The sequence below is a fragment of the Mus musculus genome, chromosome X (assembly GCF_000001635.26).
Source record: "Mus musculus strain C57BL/6J chromosome X, GRCm38.p6 C57BL/6J".
Lineage (NCBI taxonomy): Eukaryota > Metazoa > Chordata > Mammalia > Rodentia > Muridae > Mus > Mus musculus.
Window position 1 is genome coordinate 153,161,433 of NC_000086.7, and position 23,988 is coordinate 153,185,420.

At 38.3% G+C, this 23,988-nt stretch overlaps 1 protein-coding gene across 6 annotated transcripts in view; it reads left to right on the forward strand.

The window, feature by feature from the left end:
* Positions 1-23,988, forward strand: part of Rragb (Ras-related GTP binding B) — a 52,549-nt gene that overhangs the window by 23,789 nt on the left and 4,772 nt on the right. For 3 of the 6 annotated variants that reach the window (XM_006528851.4, XM_030251348.1, NM_001004154.2), the window contains 3 exons: positions 1,646-1,737; positions 8,755-8,870; positions 9,784-10,511. In XM_006528851.4, the coding sequence (XP_006528914.1) occupies positions 1,646-1,737; positions 8,755-8,870; positions 9,784-9,881 (306 nt within the window). In that variant the 3' untranslated portion in view covers positions 9,882-10,511. Of the gene's footprint in view, positions 1-1,645; positions 1,738-8,754; positions 8,871-9,783; positions 10,512-23,988 lie in introns of those variants that run through there. The other 3 variants (XM_006528850.4, XM_030251349.1, XM_006528849.4) reach the window with 2 other exon arrangements.

The following is a 23,988-nucleotide window of genomic DNA, read 5'->3' on the forward strand; positions in this document are numbered from 1 at the left end:
TAATTTTCTGAACTTTACCAGTGCTTAGCTTAGTTCAAGCAAATGTCTTACTCCATCTGGGCTTGTTTCCTCTTCTCCAAAACAAAAGTAATAATGCTTATATCATTGGTTTATTGATGGAATTGGAGATGGAGTGCTCAGTGGTTAAGAGCAGATTGCTCTCTCAACCACCTGTAATGGGATCTGATGCCCTCTTCTAACATGTCTGAAGACAGCTACTCATATAAACAAACAAACAAACAAACAAACAAACAAATCTTTACAGTGGAACAGGGTAATGGTAAGCATCCAGCACAAACCTTGACACGTAATTAACAATGGAGGATAGAGAATATGCGTGTAGTTTCTTCCTTTGTGAAAACACACTCTTCCTGGTAGATGGTGGAGCTCAGGCTGAGTCCTAACTGGAGGACTTCTTTCTGTCAGCCCACTGGTACAACCTACTTCCTTGGAATTACTACTCAACCTACTTTTTTCTGGCTAATGTTCATACCAATAAGGAAGTAAACTGCTATGTTTGTTTATATATATATATATCACAACAGAACCCTGTTTCAGAACTATTCCCTTGCCATACCTACCACACATGGTCCTACAGTGACAGCCCAATGCAGACTCTACTCCTAACAGAAAGCTTTTGTTTCTCTTTTCAAAAAAAAAAGTTTATGTGTTATTGATGGTTTGTACTAAGGGAGATAAACTAAGGCAAGGTAGATCTGCTCACTCATTGGTATAAGAGTTGTATTTCAAATACTTAACATCATATCAGGATTTCTTTGTGAATTTTCTTCTAGCAAGTAATATGGATTTTCTTCTGCTAGAAATGAACAACTTATATTCAGCCTTTAGAGTACTTGTGGTTTTTTATTAAAATTGGGATCATCTAGTAAAAGGTTTTAAATATGATTTCAACAGCTAGTTTGTTAATCTTCTTTAAAATGTTTGGTACTGCTCAAGAGCAGTTCGATATTTTTATTTCGTTCCATTTTATTTATACTATTTTAAGTTAAAGACTGTCTTATCAGACTGTCGTATGAGAGAGTCTGATAAGGTAAAAAAATTAACGATTAAGGTAATTAAGAAAAACAGCAAATGATTTAGGATAAGGTTATGTGCTAGTGAAGTCTTAACCTGAAAATGCATTTAAATGTGTCTAACCTACTAAGCACAATAGGGTAGCAATGCTAATTCTCTGAAAATGACCCGCTCTTTATTTTTGTAATCCAGGAATTTACCTTTGTAAAATGGAACTCAGGGTCCACTATTGCTGTTCAGCTACACAAGAAAGTATTGTACAGTATATTCCAAACTTGGGAAAATTCAAAATATGGTTTATACTGAATGTACATTGCTTACTAGCATGACCAAAGGCTTCACACGTGTCAGCTTTATTTTTATTTATTTATTTGTTTGTTTGTTTGCTTATTATTTATTTATTTTGAGACATGTGTGTAGCCCTGGTTATCTTGGAACTCACTCTGTAAGACCAAGTTGGCCTCTAACTCAAAGATCCTCCTGCTTTTGCCTCCCACATGCTGGGATTACAGGTGTGCACCACCACTGCCCGGATCCAGATGTCTGTTTTAATTAGTAACAGTGATATGAGTATTTTCATAAATTCACATTACATTATCCCTTTTCACAGGTGATTTCTCATTATCAGTGTAAAGAACAGCGAGATGCCCACCGATTTGAGAAAATCAGCAACATTATTAAGCAATTCAAGCTGAGCTGTAGGTAAGAGACTATACATGCGAACTGTAGGTAAGAGACTATACATGCGAACTGTTAGTTTCTGGATAGTAGTTATCATTTTTGAGGTTTAAGGAAACTGCACGTTTATGTTTACAATAGTTTGTTTAATCAAATGAAAAGTTGAGGTCTAAGGGAGCCTACAAGTGTGTGAAATGTCCTCCATTGTCCTTTTAATAGAAGCATGACAGGTGTATATTTTGAATATGAAAAATAATTGAGCAAGAATGTCATGGGAACTTCAGAGAGTAAGTTACTAAATTCAGGAATTTAAAAAAAAAAAAAAGAATCCAAATCCATGGATTATGTGAACCAAGCTGATACAGAAGCATATAAAAAAATATGCAAGTCGAGTATCCCTTAGAGATGTTTGATACCATTTGGGAAATAAAAATAGAATATTGAAGAAGGCTTTGAAAAGGAAGGGGGAACTTATGACCTGGTGAAGAAAAGCCTGGATTTTTTAAAAAAGGGAAACACTGTTGCTAACACCAACATCCAAGTAGAACTGCTCGAATTGTTGGCTGAGGCTGGGCGGGGTGGCAGACATAAAAAGCAAATAAGCTGAGTTGAGATAGGAAAAGCTACCTTTAGTAGAAACAGTGAGCAATTAGATGGGAATATACACATTGCTTCCACTGGGATCAAGGGCACTAATAACAACAGGAAGAAGCTGTCCCCACCTGAGCATGCATGCCATAGGAAGAGTGATCTGGAGACAGGCTTTGGAGACACAACCAGGAACTTGGTACACCATGAGTATTGAGACTCTTGGGGATACCAGGATAGAAATCCAACAAGGGAGTAGGAATCCAGAACCCCAGAGTGACTAACCTGAAGAATGAATGGAAAGCACTGCTCCCCCCCCCCCCCCACCCAGCACTGCTTGCATAAGCAACACTGCGGCAACACAAAAGAATTGCTGAACCTGGCATGCTGTTGTGGATGGACAGAAGTATTTGGGGGCAAGGTGTATAGGTCATAGAAGCCACATCCCAACAGGGGCAGAAAACACAAGAAAGCATCACAAAAGAGAAAATGAGCCACTGTGTATATCTGCTCACAATCCCTCCATACTGGAAACCAAAGATGGTAAGATACCTGAAATGCCACAAAAAGCCTTCCAAATCCTACATTTAAGAAATCCCAATATTCAAGCAGAGGACTCAAATAATCAATCAGACAAGAGAAGTAAGGAAATCAAACAAAACAATCTATCAGTACAATGGGAAGAATCAGCACACAAAATAGCGCAGAAACAAGAATATTAAAAATAGAGAACAAGAGCCGGGCGTGGTGTCGCACACCTATAATCCCAGCACTCGGGAGGCAGAGGCAGGCAGATTTCTGAGTTCAAGGCCAGCCTGCTCTACAGAGTAAGTTCCAGAACAGCCAGGACTATACAGAGAAACCCTGTCTCAAAAAACCAAAATAAAATAAAATAGAGAACAAAATGCATTCAGGTAAATGTAAAAATTAGCATAACCAAAACATGGATATGTTCAAGAGCCCAGACCTAAGAATAAGAAAAGAGCAAATATAAACATTACAAGATCAGATTGGAGAGATGTCTTAGTGGTTAAGGTACCTATTGTTCTTGTAGAAGACCTGAGTTGGTTACTCGTACCCACATGGTGGTTCACAACCTTCTGTAACTTCAGTTCCAGAAGATATGATTCCCTCTTCTGAACATGTGCTTACACTGTGCACAGACATACATCCAAGCAAAACCTACATACATATAAAATAAATCTTAAGTTTTAAAATTGTAAAGGCATTAGCTGAATGTTCAGTGAAATTATAACAGAAAAAGTCTGAAATCTAGGGAAAGAAATGGATAGCCAAACTCAAGAGACACTTGCAACTGCAAGTAGCCATGACCAAAGAAGACCTTTTCCATGACAGATCAGCCAAAAATATTAAGCGAAGGAACATAATTAAAAGCCGTGAGGAGAAATCAGGATAGGATAAAAATGCCCTTTTTAAATTAAAATTTATTTATTTATTTTATGTATATGAGTGATCTATCTACATGTACACTGCATGCCAGAAAACAGCATCAGATCACATTATAGATGGTTGTAAGCCACCAGGTGGTTGCTGGAAATTGAACTCAGGACCTTTAGAAAAGCAGCCAGTATTAACCACTGAGCCATCTCTCCAGGCCTCACATAAAATCTCTTATCTTAAAAGCTGGAAAAACATGGCATGATAGATTTCAGGCTCTGAAACCAAACAACTGACAACCAAAAGTGGCTATATCCAGGAAAGCTATCTTTTAAAGTTACTGGAGAAATAACACACACACACACACACACACACACAGAGAGAGAGAGAGAGAGAGAGAGAGAGAGAGAGAGAGAGAGAGAGAGAGAGAGAGAGAGAGAGAAATGAGAATACCATACACAGTAAAAAGATAGTTTCAATCATAAGGTCACAGGAAGACTAAATTCCATGAGGAAAAGATGCAGATAGGAGAGCTGAGAAGGAGCCCATCACATCTAAACAATAAAATAGTCCCAGTAGGAAATAATAAACGTTAAAGGTAATGCCCTCACTTCCTCACTTAACTGCTACATACAATAAACTCACCCTACTGGCAAACAAATCTATAAACATATAGCCAAAGAGTAGAAGAATACTCAAGCAAATGTAAGGAGAAAACAAGCAGGCGCAGCCATTCTGATTCTTGATGGAGTATGCTTCAAATGGAAATTAGTCAGAGGAGATAAATTAGAACACTATATAAAAAACGTATCAGGCATTTATAACAATTGTAAATGTATATGTACAAAGTGTTACTATGCCTAATTTCATAAAACAAATATACAGGGGTATGAAAATTCAGTTAGATCCTAATACTGATGCTATTAATATTCATCTTTAGGTAGGTCATCCAAAGTGAAAATTACCAAATAAATGTCAGACCTATACCATATCACCAATTGAATAATTTTTTCAGATAGCTGCAGCATATTCCATCTGTCATCCATGGAATACACATTATTTTTAGCAGTCCATGAATCTTTGAATCGGTTCATAATATGGGCTACCAAATAAGCCTTGACAAATGAAATAAAATAATTCTTTGTATTTTGTCAGATAATAGTGGGACCAAAACTAAAAGGACAAACAACAAAAACACAAAGAAATTGTAGATAATGTATGTTTTCTGGATAATAAACTAAACTAAAATAGACTAAAACACTGAGTAATAGACTAAACCGAAGAGGAAGTTTAAAAGTCCCTCAAGTCAAATGAGAATGCTTGTGCAACTTACCATAATCTCTGTGTATAGCTGAAGCAGTTCTAAGAGAAAACTGTATAAACTATGAGTGTTTACATTAGCAGTTAAACACATCTCAAATAGCAGTTATGTACCTTGGGGTCTCAGAAAAACAAGAACTGGAAGGTTTCCAGTCAGCCATCCTCTTTCTCTTCAAGGAGGCAGTCCAGTGGCAGACACTAACATGCAGATCTTCATGAAGAGCCTGACAGGCAAGACCATTAGTCTTGAGGTTGAGCACAGTGACACCATCGAGAATGTCAAGGCCAAGATCCAAGACTAGGAAGGCATCTCACATGACTAGCAGAGGCTGATAATTTGCTAGCTAGAAACTGGAGGATGGTCGCACCCTATCCAACTACAACATCCAGAGTCTACCTTGCACCTGGTACTGTGCCTACGTGGTGGCATCATCGAGCCATCCCTTTAGCAGCTTGCTTGGAAGTAAAATCGTGACAAGATGATCTGCTGCAAGTGCTAATCACATCTGCACCTTTGTGCAGTCAACTGTTGCAAGAAGTGTGGCCATACCAACTTCTGACCCAAGAAGAAGGTCAAATAAAGCTGGGGCTGTACCTGGCCCAGGACCAAATAAAATCCTCTTCCATTGACTTGGAAAAAAGGAAAAAGAAAAAGAAAAAAAAACAGAATAACAAGAACTAGTCAAACCTAAAAGCAGTAGAGGGCAAGAAATAATAAGAATCAGGGCAGAAGTTAATAAAACGCAAAGACTAAGGGCAAAATATGTTCCCCTAAAGGCTAAACATGATTGATAAACCAATAGCTAAACTAAAGAGAAGAAAAAGAAAACATTAAATCAATAGAATCAGAAATATAAATGGGGATGCTCCAGCAGAATCTAATAAAATCCAGGGTATTCTTAGGGAACACATTGAATAATTCTATTAAAAAATAAAACCCTTGAAAATCTGGAAGACATGGGTATTTTCCTAAGCATTTATAACCTACCTAACCTGTCCCATGAGATATAAAGGGAAAGATTAATTCTATGAAACCAGATGAGGATGCACTAAAAATTACCCTAGACCAGTTTTCCTGATGAACATGGATGCAAAAATTGTCAACAAAATATGTGAAAACTAAATTGTAGAACACTACTATTATATGCCATGACCAAGTTGCTTCCATCTCATTCATCCAAGGTTGGTTCAGCATAGGCTAATAAGTATAACATAGTACATAAATGAACACAGGGATAGAACTCACACAATTATATATCAAGTGCAGGAAAGGCCTTTGATAAAGTTTAGCAACCTCTCATGATAAAAGCCTCAAAAAATTCAGAATAAAAATAATGTATCTCAACATCATAAAGGCTATGTATGTCAAACCTATAACCATCGTTCTACCAAATGGGGAAAAATGGAAAGCATTCCCTTTAAAGTCAGGAATTATAAAGGGGTACCGTACCACTCCTTCCATTTTATTCAGTATAATGATCAAAGCCAGAGACACAACACTGAGAGACACTCACACACACACACACACAGAGAGAGAGAGAGAGAGAGAGAGAGAGAGAGAGAGAGAAAGGAAAGAAAGAAAAGGGCTATAGGAAAGAAGAGTTATCTCTATTTGCAAACAACTATTCAACTGAATAATTGTTTAATTAACACTTTCAACAAAGTAACAGGATCCTAAATCCACATCCAAAAATCAGTAGTCATTATATAAACTAAGTAGGTTGTATTTTTATATTTAGAAACACACACACATAAGTAGCAGGGAATACATGGGAGAGTTTGGAGGAAGGAAAGGGAAGAGGGAAATGGTGTAATTATAATCTCAAAAAATTAAAAAAAAAAGTAGTCCTAGCCAGGCACACGCCTTTAATCCCAGCACTGGGGAGGCAGAGGCAGGTGGATTTCTGAGTTAGAGGCCAGCCTGGTCTACAAAGTGAGTTCCAGAACAGCTAGGGCTATACAGTACAGAGAAACCCTGTCTCGAAAAACCAAAAAAAAAAAGTAGTTCTTCCATACATCAATAATAAACTTACTGAGAAAGAAATCAGGAAAGAAGTCACATTCACAGTTGCTTCAAAACAAAGTAACCAACAAATTAATTAATTAATTAATGAAAAAATAAAGTAATCTAAATTAAACTGGACAAAGAAAGTGAAAGACCTCTAAAATGAAAACTTTAAAAGCACAGAAGGAAGACTGAAGAAGACACTAGTAGATGGAAAGACCTTTCATGCTCATAGATTTGCCATATTAATATTGTAACGTAGTAATATACCATAATGTAACATAATAATATACCACTGAAAGCAATACAAAGATTCATTGCCGTACACAGCAGAATTCTAACTACAGTTTTCACAGAACTATAAAAGCCAAGCCTAGAATTCATATGGAATCACACAATACTGAGTAGTCAAAGCAGTCTCAAAGCAGACTGATGAGCACTCGAGCTATCACAGTACCTGACCTCAAGTTGTACGGCACATCCATAAGACAAAATTCTGATACAAACTAAAGCAGATAAGTTGATTGATAGCAACATTTCTCTGCCTGGGTGGGTCAGATATGTCATATATCCTGCATATCAGATATTTATATTACAAGTCATAACAGTAAAAAATATACAGGTACACGGTAGCATCAAAGGTAATATGGGGGTCCCCATATGTGAGAAACTGTATCCACTGATCTACAGAGATACTTGCATATCCATGATATTGCTGATCTATTATCAGGATTTTCATAATATATCCAGCCTTCGTGCTTATCAAGAGATTTAAAGCTAAAGAAAACTGTGCATATACAGTACGGATTATTATTCATCATAAGGAAAAGGAAAAATTCCCGGGCGGTGGTGGCGCACGCCTTTAATCCCAGCACTCAGGAGGCAGAGGCAGGCGGATTTCTGAGTTCGAGGCCAGCCTGGTCTACAGCCAGGGCTATACAGAGAAACCCTGTTTCGACCAAAAAAAAAAAAAGAAAAGAAAAGAAAAAGGAAAAGGAAAATAAATGGAAGTGGAAATTCTATGTTAAGTGAAATAAGCTACTCAAACAAATAACATGTTTTCAGGCTGGAGTGATGGTTCAGTGGTTAAGAGCACTGATTGTTCTTCCAAATGTCCTGAGTTCAATTCCCAGCAACCACATGGTGGTTCACAACCATCTGATGCCCTCTTCTGGTGTGTCTGAAGACAGCTACAGTGTACTCATAAATAAAATAAGTCTTAAAACAACATGTTTTCTTTTATATGAGAAATCTTCATGTAAATTTGGGTCTTTCTGTGCAGGTCATAAATATAACAAATGGGACCATTAGAGAGTAGGAAGATATCTTTAAGTTTGATTAGGGGGAAGAAAGGTGAATATGATGCACTATTTTGGGGATAAAGGAACTCACAGCAGTGAGGGTTCTGAGAGAATGAGGGAAAGTAAGAACAAAGTGTGTTTGTGATTGTGTGATGAGAAATGCCATAATGAAAACCCACTACCTTATATGCTAATTATAAGAACTATTAGAAAATCTTTGGTAGCACTTTTTAATATGTGTCTAGATTTAGGCCCCTTTTCACTTGTGCGCCTATATTAGTGACTATCTAAACATGTTAAGTTTATCAGTACAGTTTCCATAGAAATTTAAAACGTGGTGAATTAAGATACAGTGCTATAAAAATGTTTAATATAAGCAACTTCTTTTAGTCTTTTTTTCTTTAACCACCATTTTTCTTTCTCCCATAGCAAGCTGGCTGCCTCTTTCCAGAGTATGGAAGTGAGGAACTCTAACTTTGCTGCTTTCATTGACATATTCACATCCAACACTTACGTCATGGTCGTGATGTCTGATCCATCCATTCGTAAGTTCAAACTTGGCTGACACAGTTTCAAAGTTATAGAGTTTTTAAGCAAATGCCGTAGAGCTAGAACTTTACTAGATATTTTTAAGTTATTTTATAGTGGAGGTAGTTGCACAATAACACGAAGATACTTAATCTCACTGAATTGTACACTTAAACATGACAAGCATGGTAAGCATCATATACACTATACATAAATAATGCATAATATACATAGTATATACGAATAATGTATAATATATACATATATGGCTATAGTTAAAGAAATTAGTAATAGGAGGAGGAGGAGGAGGAATGTTGAATAATTTTAATAGGTGGATATTTTGGAGCTTAAAAATAATTTTTCTTGGGTATTGTGTTTTTTCTTCATGAGAATTTAAGAAAGCAGATCACTAAATTGAGGAATTTTAAAGAAATGGGAACCCAGATCCGTGAACTTTTAAAAGACCTCTAAGTTATTAAAAACTGAATCATTTTGTGGATCACCACTTATTCTACAGCCGCATATTTCTGTTATGTGTATTAAGGGGCAGTATTTGTTATTTCCATATCTTGGAAGCCATATCTGCTACAGCCATTAGACTAAAGGTTCTTACCGTGTCTGCAAAATATCCCCCATGTATTTAAATTATTTCTCTTCTCCTGGTTTTATATTAGGTTAATATTTAAAGGTAACATAAATTATTGAGGTTTATTCTATTAGTCTCAAACCAAAAGATTGTGAAGTTTTATGTTTAGGATATGTACAAATCTGCTTTACAAATATAAATCCTTGATAGCTTGAGGCTTTCTGCTCCTATGCTCTGACACACACTGAAGGATTTGGATCTTTTAATTGATTTGCTTTTACTAGACAGACATACCTTTGACTGCCTTTCTTACTCTGTTGGGTGTCTCCCCACCCTACCCTCAGCTTCTGCAGCTACTCTGATCAACATCCGCAATGCCAGAAAACACTTTGAAAAGCTGGAGAGAGTGGATGGACCAAAACAGTGTCTTCTCATGCGCTAAACATTGCTGAATATTGTTTCACACAAAAATTGAAACACTGTTTCTTAATTTTATTGTTGTATTCATATATGTAGGATTTGAAATATTGTGATGCCCACCACGTCTGTATTTCTTCTCTACTCCCCAGTCTTAACGTTTATCTTTGAATGCTATTTATTCAAATAGCGTGAGGAGTTAGAAGATGAGGTGTCTATGATGTTGATGTAATGTATACGTAGGCGATATATGTAAGTGTTCTGATAACATGACTCTAATGGTGTTTAAGTGTTCTGATAACCTGCTTTTAATAGTTGTGTATGCCAAAGTCTTTCCCAGCACCTCTTGTATTCATTATCAAATATATACATGTAAGTTTGAAGTATTACTGTTTTCTCAGCATGAATTAAAAATATTCTGTAACTCAGCCAGGCAAGGTAGCTCATGCCTGTGATCCCAGCATTTGGGAAACAGAGGCAAGAGGATTGCTGCAAGTTTAAGGCCAGCCTGTCTACATAGGGAGGTCCAGGCCAGGGATGTATATCAAGATCTTGTTTCAAAAAATTATATATATATATATATATATATATATATATATATATATATATATACCTTAACTTCACTTCAATGTAAATAAACTTCTGCTGTTAGGGATTCCAGTGTCTGTGTTTCTTTTTCTTGTATCCTGAGCTTTTCACTAAGGGCAAAAAATTACATTTATACTAAAAAAAAATGGAACTTGCTTCCTAGGAAAAAGTATAAAATAAAGTTCACTAAAGAATGAACAGGGCTGGAGAGATGGCTCAGTGGTTAAGCACCTACTGTTCTTCTAGAGGTCCTGAGTTCAATTCCCAGCAACCACATGGTGGCTCACAACCATCTGTAATGGGATCTGATGCCCTTTTCTGGTGAGTCTAAAGACAGCTACAGTGTACTCATTATCAATTAAATAAATAAATCTTTAAAAGGAAAAAGAAAAAAAATGGAGACAGATTTTAGCCTCAAGTTCCAGGGAAGAGTTTAAGTGTCTGATATCTGTGATATCTGAATTTTACAGTAACAAGGAAAACACAAGAAGCTACTGAGCAGGATGGGTATGTGACTTCAATGTTTAAAAAGTAATTTATCTATACTGTATAAACTGACAGCCGTTGGAGATGCTATATTAGTAATCCAGGCCTGATCTAGATTGAAAGTCTCCAGGGCAAGCTCAGTGGGTCAAAGCCCTCACAGCCAGGCCAGGTGAGCTGAGTTTGATTTCCACAAACTATAGAGTGGAAGGTCAAGACTGTTTCTTGGAGGTTGTCCGTATGTGCCCACATGTATAAACATATACACAGAGACTGAATAAATAAAATGTTGAAAGATTAAAAGTAGTTCTAGGAAGCAACTAGAGAATGAATGAATAAAACCTGGATAGAAAGTAAGATTTACGAGATGAAAAATTTTGACGTCCAACAGTGGTTACTATTTTATTTACATATTCCAAATAGGAATGGACCTTAAAACATTAACTAGAATTGCCATAGCTTCAAACCTTTTCAGTTCCCATTAGCACAAAACAGGACACAAACATGTGTTTAGAGATACACAACACTATAGACTCATCTCATTGCTCCTATACTTCATGGTCTGTCTTCCAGGGCTAGCGAGATGGCTCAGTGGTTAAGAGCACCGACTGCTCTTCCGAAGGCTCTGAGTTCAAATCCCAGCAACCACTTGGTGGCTCACAATCATCTGTAACAAAATCTGATGCCCTCTTCTGGAATGTCTGACAGCTACAATATACTTACATATAATAAATGAATAAATCTTAAAATGTCTTCCAGTGTCAGGTGTTAGGATATATCCCTTTAGATTACGTAGAGAGCTATTGACTCAAAAATAATAAATAGATAGATAGATAGATAAAATAAATAAAATAAATAATCTAAATAAATAGATAGATAAAAGGAAACAACAACTAAAGATAAAGAAATATCTTCCAGGATCAGTCTCACACTGTCTTGGTTTATTATTCCCAATTGAGAAATAAGTACTTTTCATTAAGTTGAAAATACCATGTTTTTAAGTAGCCTATGTTCATATGAACTGAAAAGAACATCATGGGAGTAGTTTTAGAAGCTGTATTCATGCAAAGAAGAAATCTTCTAGGTAGATATTCTAGACTCTAAATAAAAAGACCAATAGAATAGAGAGGTCTGCTTTAGCCTGTTCTCATCTTTAATGTTTACAGTGGGATTTGGAAAGCCTTCTTTAAATACATAGATAAGATAATGAAAGCATGCATATGGCAATGTGGGTAGAAATAAAAAGGAGAAATGTGAAAATGACCCAATGAAGTGATGCTTTCTATACTAATATGTGAGCAAATGGGACAGTGGTTCTCCAATGTCAATATATACCACAATCACTTGGAGATAGCTCATTAAAGAGCATTCTTTGGGCCTAAAATGGTTTAACAGGTAGGAGTACCCATTGCTATTGTACAGGACCCAGGTTTGGATCCAGGACCACATGTACCCATGTGGTGGTTTGCGACCACCTGTAAATTGAGTGCCGGGGGATCCAGCACCCCTGTCTTGACCTCTGCAGACACCAGCCACATGTGATATATATATATATATATACATATATATATATATATATATATATATATATATATATATATATATATATATATTTCAAAACATAGATGGCTGTCCAAGACCCACCTTGAAAGATCCATTCAATAGGTCTTGAGTAGGCCTCATGAATCTGTATTTCTAACAGGTTTGCAAGTGATGTTGAAGCCGAACCTACTTATCCAGGGACTACATTTTGGAAACCATTGCTTCAGAGAAAAGAAGAAATTAGGTGTGGGAGCAGTTATGACCAAACATGGTCACCAGATACTATACTAAGAGAAAAATTCACATCACTGGTTCTCAAAATGATCATCAAATTTGAGATCAAACAGAACTGTTTTAGATTAAAAAAACCAATAACTTGGAAGCTTCTATTTTCTAGGTACTATATTACAAATGAAAGTAGTCATTAGTGTAAGGAGACCGTGGGTACTGATTCTTACTGAGCCTGGCCTCTTCTTTTTCACTTTCTATCACTTTACTGACTCTATAAAGTGTGAAGGATTAGCCAGGTTGCCAAAGGAAAACAGTGACTACCTAAGTATGAAGGTGTGTGTTATAAAGATTATCTCATTTTGATCTTCATGGGTACTATATGAGATAAGTACTCTTATGACTGTTCCATTTTGCAAGTTAGAAAACTGTTTAAGATAACTTAAGCACAGTTATATACTATTGGAGAAGCTACGGGTAAGACTCCAGTAATCTAATCCACAACTCATTCACATACCCAAAGTTATATGGCCTTCCTGAACTTCATTCATCCTTAATGATGAAAAGTATGGTGTGTGTGTGTGTGTGTGTGTGTGTGTGTGTGTGTATGTGTGTGCGTGCGCGCGCGATTTGTCTATCGGCCTACCTGTTCTATAGAAATAGTAAAGCAGACACAAATCTTTCTCACTCCATTTTCCTTGGAGCTTTGCTGAATGGATTAAGAAACTCACAAGGGGTGAAGAGATGGTTCAGCTGTTAAGAGCACTGGCTGCTCTTACAGAGGTCCTGATTTCAATTCCTTAGCAACTACATGGTGGCTCAGAACCATCTATAGTGAGATCTGGCGCCCTCTCCTGGCATGCAGGTGTACATGCAGATAGAGCACTCAAATAAAAATACATTTTTATTAAAAAAACAAAATCAAAACCAAAAAAACTCCCACAGTAGAAGATGCAAAATGGGCTAGAGAGATGGCTCAGAGGTTAAGAGCATCAATTCCTAGCAACCACATGGTGGCTCACAACCATCTGTAATGGGATCTGATGCCCTCTTCTGGCGTGTCTCGCTGACACCATTGCGTACACTAGCAAGATTTTGCTGAAAGGACCCAGATAGCTGTCTCTTGTGAGACTATGCCAGGGCCTAGCAAACACAGAAGTGAATGCTCACAGTCAGCTATTGAATGGACCACAGGGCCCCCAATGGAGGAACTAGAGAAAGCACCCAAGGAACTAAAGGGAACTGCAACCCTATAGGTGGAACAACAATATGAACTAAGAAGTACCCCGGAGCTCTTGTCTCTAGCTGCATATGTATCAAAAGATGGGCTAGTCGGCCATCACTGCAAAGAGAGGCCCATTGGACTTGCAAACTTTATATGCCCCAGTACAGGGGAACGCCAGAGCCAAAAAGGGGGAGTGGCTGGGTAGGGGAGTGGGGGTGGGGTGGGTATGGGGGACTTTTGGTATAGCATTGGAAATGTAAATGAGCTAAATACCTAATAAAAAATGGGAAAAAATGAAAAAAAATGAAAAAAAAGATAGTTACAGTGTACCCATATATAAATAAAATAAATAAATAAGAAGAAGAAGAAGAAGAAGAAGAAGAAGAAGAAGAAGAAGAAGAAGAAGAAGAAGAAGAAGAAGAAAGAAGATGCAAAACACTCAACAGGAAACCAAAATGAAAAACTCTAGCACTGAAAAGGGTTTAGGTCACTCTTAAGCAATTTTGCAATCTGTAAAGTTTTCCTTAACTGTAACTGTGAAGGATTATAGTGTCCACTTCCCTGGAGCCCTTTAAAAGAGGAGAAGCAAAATGTGTATCCATTTTAGGTTTCCAAAAACAATCCTTTACAAAACACCGCTTGTGATTTCCTACTTAAACTTGGTGCTTCTCTTTAAAGCAGAAACACCAATTCCTCACTACAAAATCACACGCCTTATAACTGTAGTCAGAAGATATTTTGTCCACAGTATATTATGGTTCAAAAAGTACCCTCAGAGCCCGAGGCAAACCCAGAGAACTTATGGTCTCACATTTTAATAAGGGAGATGGGCAATTACCAATTAAGTATGCTATATTGGGAGGCAGAACTACTATGAAGAAAATTAAAACTATATTGGAGGAAGGCATTGAGGTAGGCAGAATAATTACTCCCTCCTAATCCCTTGAATTTGTCAATATGTTACATAGCAAGGAGAAGTTAAAGGTACATATATAATTAAAGCTACTGACCAGCTGTTCTTAAATAAGATTTTCTTAGGTCATTCATTTAGCACAACATACAAGGGCCTTTTAAATTTCTATGAAGGAAGGCGGGACAATCAGTATGAAGAGTCACTGAGAAGACTGAAATCACTGTTGTGGGGTTTAAAAATGGAAGTGGGTAACCACAAGCCAAGAAATGTATGGAGCCATTTAGGAAATGACGATTCTCCCCGGCTGGCTTAAGAAGGAAATACCCCTATTAACACCTGGAGTTTAGGCCTATGAAACACATCATTCTTCTGGCCTCCAGAACTATAATAAAATATTTTAATAGAATATAATAAATTATTTTTCTATTATTTCAAGCCACCAAATTCCTGATAATCTGTTAAAGCAACAAGTGAAAATATATTTGGGGTTATCAAGAGAAAAAGAGGTAGGGCGCGTGTGTGTGTGTGTGTGTGTGTGTGTGTGTGTGTGTGTGTGTGTGTGTCTGCCTGTCTGTCTGTCTGTCTGTCTGTGTAAAAATAAGGGGTTGGTTTATAACTCCATAACTATATGGAGATCTGAGACATTCTAGGGCTCTATAATTGGCTAACAGGGGACATAGAACAGCCAGTCATGTCTCAGTCTGAGGTCACATGTCACCAGGACCTTGGTCTGGACTCTCTTTGTCTTCTGACCCTTGTAATCTCCATTAAAAGTCTTCTGATGTGACATACAGAATATAGTGTCAGAGATAGACACAGTTGGTTTAGAGTGTACAATTATGGGATGAGAACAAACAATAGCCAAAGAGACCAAGGCCTTGATATGCACTTTAGGCAGGCTGAATATTATTTCTAAGAGATCTCTAGATAAGCAGCAATTCCTGCAGGACTTTGTCCTGTGCAGGCGACTGATAGGCATTTTTGGGTTCAGAAGGTTAAGTCTATCATAGTAGGCAGTGTGTAGCATGGGCAGGCAAGCAGCAGACATTCTGGCTATAGTAGCACCCGAGAGCTCACTTGTCTGTCAGATCCCAGGAAACAGAGGGTGGATGGGCAGGGTCATTTGAAGCCTCTATTTGAATAGAGTAGCTTCTATTATTTCCCAAACAGTTCCACATACTGGAGACCAACTATTCAAACATATGAGCCTTTAAGGGCCATCCTCATCCGAACCACCACAGGTTGTCTTACAAGAGAAGAAATGATACATCCTTTATCAGTAATCTCATAAGGTTTAGAGGTCCTGGCACCAGGTATAGTTACCTATTTAACCTTTCATGCAGTTAAGGATGTTATGTTTCCTCCCAGTGCCCGAGATATGACTCAGGTTCAATATTTCTAACAGCTATTAAAATTCAATTGTTCTGGATTTTTCCAAGCAGTTGACTATGAAGAAGGGGTCCAACCTAAATGTACTCCAAGCCTCTAATGTCTAACCAGGTGTCTAATCCAGAATCTAGAGAAACAACAGAACTAATGGTATGAATTCCAGTCCAGATGCTATTCCAAGAAAGCTAGTGTTAGTTAAAATAGGAAGAAAAAATGACTATCCCTACTTATGACAATCAGACTGGTCTGTTGCTACCAGAAGGATCAATTTATATTTTTATTTCTCATCTTCATTGGATGAGGTTAACCCACAGTAGAAAGCCAATTTGCTTTGCTCAGTCTACCAATTTAAATGTTATTTTAATGGTAAAAAAACAGGGTCATGGACATGATATCTTTGTACAACATATGGTTCAAGTTGACAGAAACTAATATCAGGGACTTATTTTGTCACAGAAAGCAGAGATAGCCCCCATGATGGAATGAGATTCGAACAAAGAGGTGAATAAAATTAATGAGCTATGTCATTAGGGAAACGTAGTCCAGGCAGAGGAAAAGTGTAAAGTCTCTGGATTGGGAGAATTCTTGAAATATTGGAGGGGCAGAAGCAAGGTCAATGGTATTGAGAAATAGATGAAGTGGCATGAGATTTTTTTTAAGATTTATTTATTATTATACATAAGTACACTGTAGCTGTCTTCAGATGCGTCAGAAGAGGGCATCAGATCTTATTACGGGTGGTTGCGAGCCACCATGTGGTTGCTGGGATTTGAACTCAGGACCTTTATGGAAGAGCAGTCAGTGCTCTTACCCACCGAGCCATCGAACCAGCCCCAATTTTTTTTTAATTGGGGGTAAGCAGGCAAAGGCACTTCTCAAGCAAGCCTGACATCCTGAGTTCAATCCCCATATCCCGTGTAAAGGGAGAGGGGGAGAACTGACTCCATAAAGTTGTCCTCTGACCTCCGCATGTGAACCATCCTATGTGTATTCACAAGCACACATGATGTAATCTAAAAATAGGAAGGGGGTGAGAGAGAAGTCCATCAGGTTTTTTTTTAGATTTATTTATTTATTTTAATATTTATGTTTTTGTTTTATTTTACATATGTGAGTACACTGTAGCTGTACAGATAGTTGTGAGCCTTCATGTGGTTGCTGGGAATTTAATTTTAGGACGTCTGCTGGCGCTTGTTAGACTCACTCACTCTGGTCAACCCTGCCCGTTCAGTCCCTGCTCACTCCAGCCCAAAGATTTATTATTATACATAAGTACACTGTCGCTGTCTTCAGATGCGTCAGAAGAGGGCGTCAGATCTCATTATGGGTAGTTGTGAGCCACCATGTGGTTGCTGGGATTTGAACTCAGGACCTTTGGAAGAGCAGTCAGTGCTCTTACCCTCCGAGCCATCTCGCCAGCTGGTCCATCAGGTTCTTTAGTGGACTGAGGATTGTGATGTTCTTTCCTATTAAAGTGGGAAAGCCACTAGAGAGGTTTTTGGCTGAGGACTGGCTTTATCATATTTTCAAAAACTATTTACTGGTAGAAAATAAACTGTTTGGAGCTATGAGCAAATGGAATGTAACAAGATGGGATTTTATGCCAGAATAATGAAAATTGGAAGGATTCTGGCTAGTTTCTTAAAGCCAAAAGGAGTTCTTAATGAGGTGTTTCCAACAAGAATAAGGGATAAATCAGGGTTTTCAGTTTAAGCAACTAAATTAATAGAAGTACCGAGTAACTGTAGGAAAATCCATCTTGGAAAGGGAGTTGGGAACTGCTCTGTTCATGAAAGCCATGAACAGAGACATACCTGCATATTCAGGTATACCATTTTGAAGTCTGGTGAGATGGAGCCTAGACATTCTCATTTAGTGTAAATACTGTTTGATCCAACTAAACAGTGAGCACAGAAAAAAATAAATTAGGAAGATATTTAAATTGTATTTAAAATGCTAGCTCTTACAGAAAGGAAATGACTCAGTGATCATATTATAATAGATGGCTGAAAGATCTTAGTGTGGCCTTAGAAGAAAAATAATCAAATAGAGCAAGCTTCCCTCTTCCATGTCCTGCGTATAGAACATGGAAGAAGGTGTTCCTGGATTAAAGCTGAATCTTCTCACCTCAAAAGATCTGGATTAAAGCTGTACCTTCCCACTTCAAAGATACGGATTAGAAGTGGGTCTTCACACTTCAAATGATTTAATTAAGAAAAATAACTCCAGGGCTGGAGAGATGGCTCAGCGGTTAAGAGCACCAACTGTTCTTCCAGAGGTCCTGAGTTCAATTCCCATCAACCACATGGTGGCTCACAACCATCTGTAATGGGATCCAATTCCCTCTTCTAGTGTGTCTTAAGACAGTTACAGTGTACTCATGTACATGAAAAAAAAACCTCATTTAAAAAAAAAGTTCATCACAGGAGGACCCAAACACTTCCGTTTTAATTAATTGCAGATGTAGTCAAATGACAACCAAGAATAGCCATCAAAATCCTCCCCTTGTCAATTAGACATACAATCCTATCTCCTTTTGACATGCTTTATGTCCTAATGAAAACAGCAACCAGGTCATAATTACACCTAACATGATATATCCCATGTACAACTGCAAATCCATTTTACATTCAACCAGGTCATAATTACACCTAACATGATGTAACTATCCCTTGTACAACTGCCAACAATATAAATTTTAGAATAGATGACAATGTCACTTGAGGGACATTCTTTTAATATCTTAAATTTAAATATGATAACCACTGATATTCTTTTAATTAATGTCAACAGAAGGGGACATCCTATTCATTTCATTATTGAACTCCTCCTTTGCTTAGGTCACCCTTTGATGGTCCTGTAACATGGGACACAAATAGCTTCACATTGTGTTGCCTATGTTGCCCACTATGATAACTAGGATTACCTTGCCTTTGAAAATTCAGGGCTGCCACATGGCCCCCGTTACCATGGAGGGTCATTTAAATTCATTGCATTTAATTCATCTAATTGAGCAGCAGAGTCTCCAGCTCTAAGGTCTGGCACAAGAAAAAAAAAGGCACCAACAAAGCTCTTCATATGTACTGATGCCCCTCTCACCATTTTATCTTATAGGATTAGTCTTCTGGGTCTTCCCATTATGGAGGATTAGGTTTTACACAGCACATACACTCTAGCATTGCAATTTCTCTCAGCCTTAAAATCCTTTCATCAACATTAAACCGAGGGATCTCAAGCATCTCAACCTTCTTTTCAGTAGGTCATCTTTTGACCAATCTTTAGGCAACCATTCAAACTTAGGATAATGTTGGAAACAAGCAAAAGAAACTTATCCTAAGTACTACTGTTTTGTTTTCAGAAACTAAATTCAAGGTCCCAGGTCCTAGGGAAGCTGAATAGCTTCTGATGTAAACAGTTGTCTGGGTCCAGGGACATCTCATGGACAACTTGTAAGGAGACAGTTGTCTGAGTCTAGCCATCTCAAGGACAACTTCTCCACCTTGCTGACAGGGTCAAACAAGTTGTTGATGTTCCCAGGCCTAGGAATGAACACTTACCCCATTTCTCCAAATGTTTTCTTAGTTGTCTGGTAACCAGTATAAAAATTGCTGTTATCTAAACCAAGGTGCATACGTTTTAAAAATATATTACCAATTGACTGTTGTGCCCTAATTAACTACAAGGGGCTGACCCGCTCCCTTGTCTCCTTATCACTCTGAGCTCTAGACCTAAAGCTAGAAGAATGAATTCAGGACTTTGAAGTCAGATGCCCTAGATATGGCCCATTCTCCAAGAATACTCCCTTCCTTAGCCCATAATCTCAAAATACAATTGGATAGCACTGCAGCTCCACCCAGCTCCTCCCTTGCTTTGTGTTCCCCTTCTTTAACAATGTTGTACAATCTTCCTTAGGGGGCAGAGTTCAGATCCCAGAGAACTGTTTCTGATACCAAAATCTGTATTTGTCGGGGTTCTGTAGAGGACCAGAACCAAAAGAATAAATTTCTCTGTGTGTATAAAAAGGGGATTTAATATCATGACTTACAGGTATGGTCTAGCTCATCCAACAATGGCTGGCTATGAACAGAAAGTCCAAGAATCCAGTTTAATCCACAAGGTTGGATGTCTTCATTATACTCTAGAATCCCAAAGAAGTAGGCTCTAATGCCTGTGAAGGAATAGACTTACCAGCAAGAGTAAAAGCAAGAAGACAAAAAGCATATGCTTCCTTCTCCATGTCCTTATATAGGCCTTCAAAAATTTCTGAGCCGGGCGGTGGTGGCGCACGCCTTTAATCCCAGCACTCGGGAGGCAGAGGCAGGTGGATTTCTGAGTTCAAGGCCTGCCTGGTCTACAAAGTGAGTTCCAGGACAGCCGGGGCTATACATAGAAACCCTGTCTTGAAAAAAGAGAAAAAAAGAAAAAATCCCTCCCAGGTGTATTCAGCCACTTGGATTTTAGTTAATTCCAAATGTAGTCAACCTGACAACTCAAATCACCCATCATACAATCTACATGTGTCTGAGTTTAATATTGAAATTTTCTTTAGAGTCTACATATTCAACAAATGCTTCCTTCAGGCCTTTCAACCATTGTAGTCAGCAGCTGCCATGCATTCACATAGCCACATAGCCCACTCCATGAGTTTCAGCTGTATCTCATGACTTCTACAAAGAGAATTTGGTGACACTGATGGCATGTCACTTCTGAGATTAGGCTACAGAATTTTCATTTGTTCTCTTTCTTGCATGTTTATCTAGACAGACTGACCGAGCGTGACCTTTGGCCAGTAGCCAGAGGAAAAATGAGACTTCAGTTTAATATGCTTCCAAGGTTTATTGAGTCCTTTTATCAAGCACATAGTGATCTGGGAAGCAAAATTTCTTCCAATACAGACTTTAGAAAACACTGTAGTCCCCATCACTGTCTTAAGTGCTGGTTTCAAGGAGACCTTGAGATAGAGACATAGTTAATGTTCCACCTGATTTGTACATCTACAACAACTAAGAAAAGCTAGTTAGCTTATTAAGCCCATACAGTTGTTACTCAGCAATATGTTACAAATATAATAGATAAATTAAAGATGTGTTAGATTTAGTTCTGTTGTATTAGGAAATCTCCTTTCTAGTTTGGGTGAAATTGTGCAATATATAAAGCTAATGTAGTAGAAAAATGTGCATTGCTTTGTTAACCATCAAAAATGCAATTTAAGATAGCACTGTGCACCTTTCAAAATACAAAACAAAATATTTAGGTTTATACTTGCATATTGCTGAGTATTCCTAAATTGGCCTTTCTTTGAAAAATGTTATTAATTCTTTGGGAATTTCATGCCATGTATTTTTTATCATATTCACTCCTAACTCCTTCCAAATCTACCCTCACCACTGTACCCCCTCAACTTTTAGTAGTACATTGACGCCAATCTGTCCTCTCCATATTCTTCCTGGGCATATGGTCATCCACTGGATCATGGTCAACTTATCAGGGACCCCCAACCTTATAGGAAACCGACTCTCCCAGAAGCTACCAACTATCAATAGCTCCTCAGCTATGTGTGGAGGCTTGTGATCCCCTCCTCCCTCTATATTAGAATGTTAATTGGCATGGTCCTAACCCATAGACAATATGATGCTCTATTGTGTCCTAACACAACCAGAGCTGCTGTGAGTTCCTCAGTGCTGCAGTCCTGTCACGTCAAGAAGACACTGTTTAGCTTCTGTCCTCCCTCACATCTGGCTCTTAGGATCTTTTTTGTCTCCATTTCTGTGATGGTCTCTGAGCCTGAGGGGACTGGAGTATATGAATGCTCCGTTTGTGGAGGAGCACTCCACTGACACATATTCTGTGTACTCTGACCAGTTGTGAGTTTCTCTGTTAACCACTATCCCTTCAACCTTGTCCTTTCTGATGAGTGTAATGGCAGAAATGTGACACAATGTTTCCAACACTTTGGTATGATTCCTTTTATTTGGAAAAATATAACCTAAGGAAATGGTCAAAGTATATTGAAGGAATTTCTTTTACAAAGAAAAAAATAATTCTGAGTTACAAATAATAGTGAGCAGTGGGGCTGGAGAGATGGCTCAGTGGTTAAGAGCACTGACTACTTCCAGAGGACCTGAGTTCAATTCTCAGCAACCACATGGTGGCTCACAACCATCTGTAATGGGATCCGATGCCCTCTTTTGATCTGTCTGAAGAGAGTGACAGTGTATGCACATTCATAAAAATAAATAAATCTTTAAAAAGTAGTGAGCAGTGGGAACATTTCAGATACCTAATGTTTGTCTAAAGATGTAATGCAATAGAGCATCATATTGTCTAGAATTGGACTGCCTCAAAGACCCAGTTTTATGTGCTTTGCTTGCTCTTACCGTCCCCTCCCTCACTGTGTGCATATGTGTGTGTGTGTGTGTGTGTGTGTGTGTGTGCGCGCGCGTGTGTGTGCGTGTGTGTGCGCGCGCACGCAAGGGCTGGCGTGCACGAGCACGTGCATGAGCGCTTGGTATATTCATTTTGTGTGCAGGTGAACTTGTGAGCATGTGTAGAAGACAAAGTTCAACTTCAAGTATCGTCCTCTATCACTCCACGTTATTATTTATGACCGTATGTCCCTGGCTAGCCAGCAAGTCACTCAGGATTTGCCTGTCTCTTCCGAGCTTAGACTTAGAGACAGGACACAACACTTGGCTTTCACATTAGTGCTGGGGTTCTGAATTCAAGCCTTCATCTCTCACCACTTAACCCATTGAGCCATCTCCAAAGCTGCCGGTACTTTGTTCTTAAAATATCACCTTATGGTTCAAGATGATCATTTAAACTGTAACTATCACATCCATCGTCCATGTAACAGGATGCTCTCTACTTTCAGGAAATCTCTCTGTATCTTTATCTGTCTTTGTCTTTCTGTGTGTCTCAGTGTCTCTTCCTCCTCCCTCTTCCTCTTCCTCTCTCTCTCTCTCTCTCTCTCTCTCTCTCTCTCTCTTTTTCCTTTTATTTCTTTTATTTTTTTTATCTTTTTTTGGTTTTTTCGAGACAGGGTTTCTCTATAGCCCAGGCTGTCCTGGAACTCACTTTGTAGAACAGGCTGGCCTCGAACTCAGAAATCCACCTGCCTCTGCCTCCCAAGTGCTGGGATTAAAGGCGTGTGCCACCACCACCCGGCTTCCCCCCTCTCTCTTACACACACACACACACACACACACACACACACACACACACCACTCCCACCACATTGGCCAGAATCTAAATCATCAGATTAAGAAGTGTCAATTTCTCATTAGGTAAACTGTGTCCCCAAATGAAATAACATGTTTTTCACTAAAGAAATTGGAGAGTGGCTGTTGGAATAATAACTTAAAAAAAAAAGTCACGAGCTGTGGTGGCACATGCCTTTAATCCCAGCACTTGGGAGACAGAGGCAGGAGGATTTCTGAGTTTGAAGCCAGCCTGGTCTACAGAGTGAGTTCCAGGATAGCCAGGACTACACAGAGAAACCCTGTCTCGAAAACCCAAAAAAAAAAAAAAAAAAAAAAAAAAACCAAACCAAACAAACATAAAACCACTCAACTTGCTACAGTCTTATATAATTGAAATGAATATGCATAGACCACCATTAAAGAAGGCCTTAACAATCTTAAATCTATGGAAATAAAATGTTCATTTGGGTGTCTCCCTGTTTCCCCCTCTATAACAGTAAGCAGGGAGATCAGAGAAAGGATATTTTGTTTCATTTTTTAGTGGGAAGATTGTTTCTCTTGA